This window comes from Temnothorax americanus, unplaced genomic scaffold (assembly GCF_048541705.1).
Source record: "Temnothorax americanus isolate GAGA-0224 unplaced genomic scaffold, ASM4854170v1 Scaffold97, whole genome shotgun sequence".
Classification (NCBI taxonomy): Eukaryota; Metazoa; Arthropoda; class Insecta; order Hymenoptera; family Formicidae; genus Temnothorax; species Temnothorax americanus.
The window spans coordinates 294,128-305,779 of NW_027509820.1; the positions used below are offsets into that span (position 1 = coordinate 294,128).

Here is an 11,652-nt window from a genome sequence, read left to right on the forward strand (position 1 = left end):
TCGGTCGTCTCCACTTTCAGATTATAGATAATATAGATTGTTTTGTTTCCCTCGAGTATTAAATACCTCGTCAATTTATTATATCACAGTCTCTGTTCTTTCTTGTTTATTTATTATTAACTTTTCAAACTTCAATGATTTTCTCGATTACCGAGTTCTGTGTTTACAAGAGGGACCTAGAAATCCAACGTTTGTTTTAGCGAAAAAGAACGTCAACGTTACGCTGAAAGAATGGGCGATCCGATTCAACCCATTCTTGCGCGTCCCTCGAGCAATACCACACTGCTAGCGAGATATTGCAAGGACAAAGTACCGAAGACCTGCGATCACGCTATCCTGCAGAACACCAGTCGTCCGTGCTCTTTGGTGGAGAGCTTTGTTTCCTCTGGCAGCAGTTTAACTATAGAGATGCGTATGGTCGAGTCGACGGCGCTCAGGCAAGTTAATTTTTATTACTACATTCTGTAGAGGTCTTTTTTAATATCGCTTAACATAGAGAACAATCAACATCTTGCGCTGCTATATTTTATTATGGAAAGAACAATTAAATTATCAACGAAATTCTAAACTAAAGATATATCCTATAAGTAGCAAAAGTGAAATTAATGTTCGTTTAAGTTTAAGGTATATAGTTTATATTCTAGTTGAAACTTTTAACACCTATTTGGATAGTTATACAATTTCCATAGCTTATATTCCTTAATTAATTGCACCCTAGAAATTTAAACTAGGTGACAAATATATAAATGTGAACAAAGTAAATGACAAATATTGCAATGTATTAATATGCTAATCGAAAAATTATATTAATTCGCTACATATCAAACAATCTATGTATATTAATTCTTTAACATCATTATTATACTCCTACCATTGAGTACGTTTCGAAAGATAATCGGAAAAATAATAAAAATTGAAAAGAGCACGCGCGATTACAACTGAACGCATCTTTGGACGTCTCTCTGTTTTAGTCGAAAACCTGATCAAATAAAGAGGGGTATTAATGGATATCTCTGAAAAATCTCAATAAGATAAACGACAATTTGTATCGAATAGTAAAATGTTAGAACTTGCGCATGTCGTAATCTCGCGTTTCATCCGATTCGCTTACAACACCGTCGGCGTCGTCAGATCGAACCGCGCGGCGCCGCGGCGCCGGAGCGTTACAGGTTACAGGCGAAGTATGTGGAAACGTTTTATAGAAATACGACGCGCAATATCTGCCACGGTAGCACGTTTCATTCGTTCCGCCGCCGCGTGGTGTTCTCTCTCTTTTTCTCTCTTTCTATCTAGCTCTCCTCCGCTAGCTACAGTATAGATTATTCATGAAGGATTCTCTCCCTTTTCCCGTTTTTTCTCTCGCGCTGGGAAGATAGCGGAATTTAGAGGAATGTCGGGACACGCGGCGACGGCGGCCTCCACATTCCATTTGCTTAATTTTATATACGTAGCTCTTTTTATCCCTCCTCATCTTCCTTTTCCTCTTCCTCTTCCATCTTCTCTTATTCCATTCGCGAAAGGTGTTACATTTATCTCTTGATTCGTTGCTCTGCAAATATAAAAATTATTCAAATGAACTCGCGTGTCGCGCATGAGAAAACGCGAATTTTTGCAACGCGAAGAAGAAAAATTTCAGGCGCGCTTGTATTATATTTGCGTACCAATCGCAATTGTATTCATTCATGGATGTTAATCTAAATGTAATGAATTAGCATGCTTCGTGTGCTTCATCGAAAGCTATTGCGTTCGGATAATTAATTTACAAAGTGGGGAGAGAAAAAGAGCTGATAATCTAAAAATCAATAGCGGAATTTTTATTAAAAATAAAAAAAATTAACGCGCGATATCCACGCGTGCACGTACTGCGCGTCGTAAAAATGTTTAACCTTTGCTGAGTGGTAATTAAACCGCGATTACATCGCCGCGGTCTTTGTGGCGCGGCGTATTCGCATCGCCCTTGTTGTTTTCCGTCGTGCTCGCGCACGATAATTCCAACGGACGATCATTCAACGCGAACACAAAGATCCAGATCGGCGTTCGCCGATGAATAATTAACAGTCGATTTTTCCATCGGCGCGGCGCGCGCGGTGGCGTTCTCGCCGCTGACACACTCCGATTCACATTTCGCACGCGTTACATCCGTTTATTATCGCGTGAACGTCCGACGTCCGAGTCGGGAGTATCCGCATGTCGTTGTCCGCCTCCCTTTCCCAAGTCTTCTTTTTTCCCCTTTCGCGCGTGCCTATCGGCGTGTGGACGCGAGGTGTTCGAGCGTGATAGCCCGACGGTGAGTGACGTGCAATGCGGATGCATCGCACGGTCTAGTTAATCCTTTCCGCGCGAGCTAAAGCCTATCGACGCGGCGCACGACGCTTTATAATAAGCTCGAAGCCGGTGTAATAACATCCCCGCAACTGCCCATGCCGGTGGCGGTGCAATGTCTTTCTTCAAGGTCCGCCGCGCCGCCTTTCGCAATCCATCTCGTCGATCTTCATCAGTGCACCGAACCCCAGACTTAGACAGCACGCATGTCTAAAAGACGTCGACGTCGTAAAGATGTCTTTAAGATGTCTTTTGGACATGCGTGTTGTCTGGAGCGTTAATACATACATTCTCTTGCGATCATTTGTCTATTTGTTTCATTGAATCTCATAAATACAGAAAAGCTTTGTTTTTTATATATTTAATTTAACAAATCTACTTTTCTCAGAACTTTTGCTTTAACATTAATTAATTAGTTCGTTACGGTTTTCTTCCAGATCCGTAAACTTCCGCGCTCTGTACGAATTCGTCGATCTTCACCAGGACGGCGATCCTTACCTCAGCGGACCGTGCTCCCGCATTTTCTATAGTCGGAATCGAGACCATTATTCAGATCGTAAATTCCAAGGACCACGAGACATATTCCTGTACGGTCGTGGAGGGTCGAAGAATATAAGGTAAGAATACGGCATAATGGCCGTATGCCGTATGGCTATTACGACAGCAAATCAGAGATATCTCTAAGAGGGAAGTACATTCTGGCGTTTTGGATTTTCTTATCATCGAAAATGTGCATTGCTGTTCGAGATTTCCGATTAACTTCGGTACTTGGACCAACAACGTGATCTCACATCTTGAAATTTATGATAAAATTTATAATTGTGTAATAGCTACATCGATCGATACAATATCATTTATTATAATTGACCATTCGCTGATAGTGTTATAATGACAGTTCGATATTACGACAGTTTATCGTTTACGATGGGATCGTATCGTTACGGAATGTCGTCGTGAAAGCTAATGCAACGATATAATGACGCGATTATGGCATCGTCAACTCGTTATTATTCGTCAATTCGTGGCGGCCTATCATTAACAAACATTGTGTAGATCGGTTCATCGTAAAACATACTATTCTTCCATATCTTCTTTTCGCGATCGTCAAATGGCATATTGCGGAATTTGAAATGAGATCAGAACGCGGCATATGCCGCACGCTAAACGGCAATTGAAAACGTGCACGATGTGCAAACACCAAGCTTTATCACTTGTATCGGCTACTCTCATTATGAAAAAATTACGTATGATATTTTCGCCATACACTGTTAAATATTAAAAGATAATATTTAAACCAATGCTTTGAGTTAATAACATTTAATTATTTTTAACTAGCATGTGTGTCAAAATTAATAAGTTGAACGAACTTACCTTAAGTGAAGTTCGACTGTAATTATGCTGTCTCGTCCGGATGGATATATGTGTAGTGCGCTCCCTGCGCAGTTACCAACAGGCGATTTTAAAGACTCTAAAAACGCGCGTTTTTCTCGGTTCGCGCGCGAGTCGAGCGTCACCTCCCCGCCGTAGCGCTTCATACTTTTAAAGCTGCAAATCTGAAATCGGGGCTTGGGAGGGTGGGACTATCCATCCGGACGAGACAGCATAATTACAGTCGAACTTCACTTAAGGTAAGTTCGTTCAACTTATTAATTATGCAACGTCTCGTCCGGATGGATATATGTGTAGATATTTAAAGCTCAGATTTGCCTCCGAGATCCTGTTTACAAAGCAGAATTTAAATTATGCACTGGATAATACAAGGACAATTAATATGTTAACCCGTATTAAGTATAGTGGAACAGAAAGCAGGGTCTTCGACGATAGGGCAATTATAGAAACGGGCGAAAACTTCCGAAGATTTGGTCCACCCTGCAGTTCGCCGAATTTCGTCCAAACTGATGCCCTTACTGGCCGCTAATGATGTCGAGGCATGGCGAGTGGAGTGAGCCGAGAATATAGAGGTGTCTATACCTGCTGCGCTCAACTCCGTTTTAACCCAACGGCCTAGAGATTGGGATGAAACTGGAAGGCGAGTAGCGATAAAGAGCGAGTCGTCCTTTCTGCTTCTAAGTTCTTTTGTACGGTCTAAATAAAATTTCACCAATGAAAGAACGCATAGGTTTGGTCTGTCCGCAAATGGTTTAAAGATGAGCAAGGGTTGCGGTCTTCCAATCTTCGAAGTCTTGAGCCTCGCTGGAATTTTGATGACCAAGGTGTCGGTAATTGTGATGTTTGAAAATTGTATAGCTGCTAGCGTTTGCATCCTTTGCGCAGTCGTGAGCGCGAGAAGCGTTACCAGTTTTCTATAGAGGATTTCCAAAGAGAGATCTTCGTGGGGGTATAATGTAGATAAATAGGTAATCACCTGCGCCAGATCCCAAATAAAATTGTATCGAGGACGCTGTGGTTTCAGCGCCGCCAATCCCTTAAAAAATCATCTCACCAGCGGGTGTGAGCCTATTTCTTCTGCAGAAAGCAGAGAAATGGCTGACCGATACGTGTTCAGAGTTGAGTAAGAACGAAGCTCCGGTAGCAGCCAAGATGAAAATTCCAAAAATACTGAAAAGGACGGGCGGAAACAATCAATTTGTCTCTGTTTACAGAAGAACCACCACAGTCTAATTGGCTTAGCATATTGAGCCATCGTAGCGTCTGAAATAGAGGCGAGTATCGCGTTCAATGCAACCGTGAGTGTACCTCTGACTAGGAAGGCTTGCCGGATAATCTCGCGACAGCCAGGCGTGTCTTGCTCCAGACTTCCAGACTGGGTGAATTTCCCTAAAAGGAGATGACAACATGTGAATGTCCGGTTCAAAATACACAGGTTGATTAATAATTAATGCGGCAAAAAATGCGGGAACCAGGGTTGTGCTGGCCACCATGGAACCAATATAACTCCCTCCGCTCTGTCCGTGATAATTTTTCGTAAAACCTTTAAAATTAAAATAAACGGGGGAAAGGCGTAAAATTAAAATTTGCTCCAATCTAAAGAGAAAGCATCCACTGAGAAAGCTTCCGGATCCGGAAACCAAAACACAAAACGTGAACATTTTGCATTGATAGATGCGGCGAATAAATCAATATCAAATGGACCGAAAATCCTATTGTATCCTAAAATAACTTTGCTCTAACGACCACTCTGTTTCTTCAGAAATGGTTCGAGATTCTGCATCTGCCTCAAAATTCTGGGCAGAGGAAATATACGAGGTGTAGATGAGAAGGTCACGTTCTGCACACCAGCACCAGATTCTTCTGGCGAGATTCGACAAGTGGGGGAATTTAATCGATCCCATGCGGTTCACGTAAAAGAGAGCTGTTGCATTGTCCACTCTTAATAGAATGTTGCAATGCTTTAAATCAAATGCAAAACATTTCAAGGCATGAAATATAGTCAGAAGTTCCAAGTAATTGATGTGATTGAGCTTGTCCTCCGCTGACCAGAACCCGTGTGTGCGGTTTTCCCCGCAGACAGCACTCCATCCGGTTAGCGAGGCGACGGTGAAAATTTCCCGAGTAAAGATGCCCGAACGAATAACATTACGCTGAGAGGTGTCAGCAAAAACATTTTTCCACCACAAAAGATCCTCTTTAATGGAAGAAAGAAGCGTCATCCGCGCTTCAAAATTGTCGTTTGCATCTAGCAGAGCATGAAATTTAACCCTTTCCAAAATCTTGGTATGTAAAATCCCATATTGGACCGCTGGGCAGATCGAAATTAATGAGCCAATGAAACTTGCGAACTCTCGAATAGTACAAAACTTCTTATCCAAGAAAGACAGCGTTAATTTCAGCAATTTTTCCCTTTTTTCTGAAGGAATAGAAACTGAAAAATAAATAGAGTCAAAGATGAAACCTAAGTAAAGACAGGATGTAGAAGGAGAAAATACACTTTTCCGTTCGTTTATTAAAAATCCAAGCGAAGATAGAAGATTCGATGTTTCGAAAATATTACGTAAACATGCCTCGTATGAGGGTGCAATTATCAGGAAATCATCTAGAAAAGCGACTAAAAAGAGTCCTTTCTCTCTTAGATACGATAACGCAGGTTTCAAGGACTTAGTAAAAATAAAAGGGGCTGAAGCGAGCCCAAACGGTAAGACTTTAAATTGAAAAAATTGACCCTGAAACCGAAAACGGAGATACTTCCTATCCTCTGGACAGATCGGAATATGCAAATATGCGTCCTGTATGTCAATTGATGCGAGAAAATCACTCGGTGAAAAAAGCTGAACTACCGTCTTCCAATTCTCTAGTTTAAAATGCGGGGCAATGATATATTCATTGAGCCGCTTAAGATTAAGAATGAATCTCCAATCTCCCGAATGTTTTTTAATGACAAAATATGGTGACAGGAATTGTACCTCGCAATCTGACACAGGTTCAATAGCGCCCTTAGCATAGAGATTATCTATCTAATGACGACAAATTTGCATCTCTCAGTCTGATAAGTGGATAGAGGGTTCAAACTCCTGATGTGGTGGATGGTGCTAAAAGGGAAGCTTATAGCCTGTTATCGCTTGGAGAATCACTGGATCGGATGTAATTTCCTTCCATTTGGGTAAAAACCTTGATAACCTGCCGTCCACGGTTACCTGACTTTCCTCTAACGCCTCCTGGAATGGGACCTGTAGCGGGGCCTGTAGCGGTGCGGCGACTGGCGACTGCTGCTCGACGCGCCTGTTCTCCTTGTCGCCAACTGTCTCGATCTCGATACAGGGGCACGTGCATTTCCCGACCTAACGGGTGCAGTCTGTAGCGGGCGTTTAATTGGCTGCTGAGTCTTTTTTGAGAGCGTTAATGACGCATTAACAATGTCCTTGGACGACTTCTCCATTAAGGCTGCTTTCTTAATTTCTTCACCGAACGAAGCGCCAAACAATAAATTATCTACCGGAATGGCATCGGCTGTGTTCTTGGCCACAATATTAAATGTCGGCTTGACAAGAGCCCGTCTAGACAAGGAAAGACGATAGAATAGGTGTGCTATGATCTTAATTCCTTCGTTGAAATTTACCGATTGCAGCACGAGCCTCGGCGTTGAGGGAGCTTTGGGCCTCCGGTTTGAGAAGATCCGACAATGCCTCTCCGATTTTTAAAGCCGATTTGCACTCTATGTTTAGTTTAAGAGCCTTGAGGAAATCTAATTCTCCCTCCTCCGGGGGAGAGTACTTCTTAAACAGAATTTCTCGCTGGTCCGCGGGAAGGCCTTTCCGCATTAACTCACGCAACTGCTGGACAACAAGGTCGTTCCAAGATTGTGTCTCTGCTATTTGTCCTATGGCACCGAAGAGCTCTCTAGTTAAGGTATCCGCCGAATCCTCTGCTGCAGCGGGCTCCGACAAAACTATCGTCTTGCTCGGGGGGGACGTGGGCAAGCCATCGTCTGGCAGATTACTTACCGCCGCCACAACAGAAGAAAAGGTATTCCGATTAATCGGAAAAGGTTGTGTCGACTCCTCGGTCTGTATTACAGAACTGGGATGAACGTACACACCTGTAACGTGCGGATCCTCTGGCATAACCTGTCTAGCAGGATTTGCCATTTCTGCCACCTGAGAGGCAGATTTCGCTCGACCGGGACTGTCCTCCCTAATGATGTCGTCAGAAGGTCTCTCCGCATCCGACTCTTGGTCAGTGTGACATGCGAGAGCAGAGGACACGGTCGGCGATAAAGACTCGACATGTGGATATCTAACCTCTCTCCTCGATTACTTCGATCAACTGCGATATCTTGTTTTCCAGATCCTCAATGCGATCACGATGCTTGAATGACGATGACTTCCTCCTCTTCCTCGATTTATGCATGGACTTGCCCATTTTTACTCGATAAATAACCTAAATCTTGCAAAGAAAATAATCGCACTGTTGATGAACGCACAACAGGAAAAACAATGGAGCGCTACGGCGGGGAGGTGACGCTCGACTCGCGCGCGAACCGAGAAAAACGCGCGTTTTTAGAGTCTTTAAAATCGCCTGTTGGTAACTGCGCAGGGAGCGCACTACACATATATCCATCCGGACGAGACGTTGCATAATTTACTATTTTAACAAATTAGTCACTATTTTAACTCTATTAGTTTAGTTAAATTAACGACATATTGAGTAGAAGCAGTGACAACTTATAGGAATGGTTAAAAATTACTCAAATTGAGTATAATTTGACACTATAAATTTAACGGTGCATCCTGTTTTCCTGATTTCCACTGTGACTGTCACGTATTTTAATTATTTCTCAAATTCCGAGCACTCTTCCGCGAAATCTTTATTGTACATACGTCGTTCAAATGCATCTCACCGAGATGTGTGCAGTACAGCACGGAGTGCGCACCTATTGAACGAACATATACCCCGTCTTTGACAGCCTTCATATGGTACTATCGCGCGCGTCCTTTTATTACTATCCGCAGGATCGAATCTTCCACAATTCCGATAAAATATCAGTTAGACTGCGGCTTTACGACAATCGTAAAATGAATTTCACGCCGTTAAACCGGAATCTTCCTGCCAGCAAATCAGAATTTCTATCGTAACATTTGGTAACACACAGCTGTGTTTTTAACTTTATCATTTTGCTACACAATGCTGTAGAATAATGCTGTATCGCGCTAAATCAACTGCAAAAAATTCAATATACAAGATAAATGTATAACCATAGTTTCCTAAATTTTATGCAAATAAATACTAATTCACTAAGCGTTGAGATAACGCATTAATTCGTTGATAACGAGACAAGAAATCGATTTAGTTCAATTTTTTTACTACTATTTGCATTCGCCAAGAAAGACATTTCCCATCTAAGTAATGAAAAGGCAGGAATGTTCTCTGGCGAGATAATCCAACCGCGCGGATATCCGAAAAGAGACCGGGAACACGGTAATGGTGGTTATATATACGTTGCCATGATCCACCCCTAGAATCACTTTGGCCGCTTTCCGATTAACGAGCGTCGAGCGTCCAACCTTCGATGCTTCTCGTAATCTTCCTGCAGTATCAATTACCGAACGCCGGCGCCGGCTCCTTTGCCTGGCCGGCAAGGCGTGCAAATTCGATTAAGTACTGAAAGTGCAGGCCCAAACTCAAACTGGTTTTGCAGCTGCGTGTATCGCTTCGAAGGAGAGCACGACGAGGTGGTGAAACTGAGGTTCAACAAGCTCCTCAATGGGAATCGCACCTGCCGCAGCGTTAACAACTCCGATTTCAATAGGCTGCTCTGCATTAACTCCGAGAACTTCTCGGTTAAGGTGTGTATAATTGAAACTTCTGGCAGTCATATACACAATTAGTCCTGCGTCAAACCTATTGTCAAACGATTCCTCGTGCGAAGATTAAATTTGCTATCGACATACGTCATAAAATCGTTATATATAATTTATTTATTTATATTATTTTTGCTTGAATCTACAAAATTTGAGAACGTACATATAAGAAGGAAAAGGGAATTTTTATATCACTTTGATCACATTTGTGTGAGCTACGAATTATCTTGGAAAGACCAAGTTGGGAAGTTATCAGTGATATAACTTACAAATACAATGGAAGTTATATAGAAGTACTAACAGGTGGCTTTGATGGAGTAATTAACGGCTTTGCGATAGCAAGTATCAGCAATCTCCGAATCCAAACACGGTAGACCAAAGTAAACCGACAGGCTTCCAAGTTTCAAGTAGTTAATATCGACGCGAATCAGACTCACGGGCGTGTGCCGCGATCTGCCTTATTGACTCGATATTTAATAACGCGGATACGAGATTGACGGATTTCACGGTTTTAGAATCGCAATTCAATAGTAGGTAGTACGATTTATTCGAGATTTTATTTTGAAGAATATAGGTATCCAAAGCACGAACATTTTCATTCAACAATTGCGAGGCATTATCCAGAAATAAGCACGAGATGTTTATCGAGAATCGTTTCTTCGGCCGCGAAACATATTGATTAAAAAAAAAAGAGCGATAAATTAAAAGTACCATTTCGAGGATTAAGACGGTCAGAAGCATTTCTCCGTCGTCTGTTTACAGGTGCTCGATTTACCGTGGCCAAACGCATCGCCAATTCAGCGAGATTGTCTCTGCTCGAATCGATCGCTACCCATCAATATCAAATCTACCTCCAATATCGCCGAGGTACATTTCACCGTTCTATCTATGGACGCCTTGGATGATTACAACAATCTCTTCTTCGAGGGCACCTGGGACTTTGTCAAGACGACGCCTTGCATGCAGAAACGTAGGGTCAGGGGGCCATCTGGCGAAATTAAATACACGCCACCGGCCGACGATGACGAGGTAAACGTGAGAAACTTTGTACGCGGGACCGTTAAGAACTGTTGTCTAAAATCATTTATATCCGTCGATCTTAAAAGATAAAGAATTTGGACAGAGATAAATTAAGTTCGAAAGGATCCATTTCTCAATACACGGGACAGATTTTTAATAAGCCAAGCAACATAGTTTGGTTTCCAGTCACGCTTGAAAGAATAATTTTTCTAAATTCTCTATTTCAGTTTTTTAAAAACGTCGAAAGAAATAATGAGACATATTCTAGATTGCAGTTTCTAATGGTTCACTTTTAAATAATTATCCACGTTATATTTCAATCTCAATGCTTTTCCTCGTCGCCAGAAAAACTGCGAGAACCAGCCGTGGCTGATCGATCCCGGCCCGGGACAATACTTATACGTGAAAATGGACGGTATAATCGTGTCGAACAGCACCAAGTGCGCGACCAAGAATCGCATCATCGTGCACACGGGCGGCGCGATTCACGTGTCGGTGTGCCCGAAACCACCTGCTGACTCGAGGCACCATGTGGTTGAGGTGTTCAGCGACGGTTGGGCCGTCAGCAGCAACGCGATGATCCTCGCGCCGGGACAGGATCCGATCAGAACCATCGCCATCGAGTTCATCGTGAAAGAACCGGCTTCCTACACGGTCACGTGGCTCGAGCTCACCAGAAGGTTCGTAATAGCAACATTTCCACGGATAAAATGTCGGAGAATGTAAAGGTATAAAATAAAGAGTTTGATATATTAATGTCAATTACGAGTATTACTGCAGGTGAACAAAGTGCTCTCGATAGCGAGCGCGACAAAGACCGTAATTAATAGAGTCTTTATGAACGCGACCTCCGTGAAAAGGAAAAAGAAAAAACGCGAACCCTTCATTAAACTTGGCCGTAATTTATCTATAACTTTCGCAATCTCTTGCGCGGAATAATTAATCTCGTAGAAACGAAGATTGTCTTAATAGATTCGCGCGCGCGTGGCTGTATCTGCATCTCTCTCCCTGAAAGTTGCAAAGATCTCTTTGCCAACTCACTATACACAAAATG

The 11,652-nt window shown here is 42.5% G+C and overlaps 1 protein-coding gene and 1 pseudogene across 2 annotated transcripts in view; one reads left to right on the top strand and one right to left on the bottom strand.

Annotated features, from left to right (window-relative positions):
• Positions 1–11,652, top strand: part of LOC143908481 (uncharacterized) — an 86,033-nt gene that overhangs the window by 68,086 nt on the left and 6,295 nt on the right. The window contains exons 9-13 of the mRNA XM_077426156.1: positions 201–437; positions 2,760–2,939; positions 9,416–9,563; positions 10,341–10,607; positions 10,944–11,278. Of these exons, the coding sequence (XP_077282282.1) occupies positions 201–437; positions 2,760–2,939; positions 9,416–9,563; positions 10,341–10,607; positions 10,944–11,278 (1,167 nt within the window). The remainder of the gene's footprint in view (positions 1–200; positions 438–2,759; positions 2,940–9,415; positions 9,564–10,340; positions 10,608–10,943; positions 11,279–11,652) is intronic.
• On the bottom strand, positions 433–7,865 carry LOC143908485 (uncharacterized; annotated as a pseudogene). Its single transcript, XR_013260165.1, has 5 exons — positions 6,915–7,865; positions 4,294–5,100; positions 3,694–4,039; positions 1,071–1,549; positions 433–979 (listed from the first exon to the last, which is right to left on the bottom strand). The product of XR_013260165.1 is annotated as an uncharacterized LOC143908485 (transcript).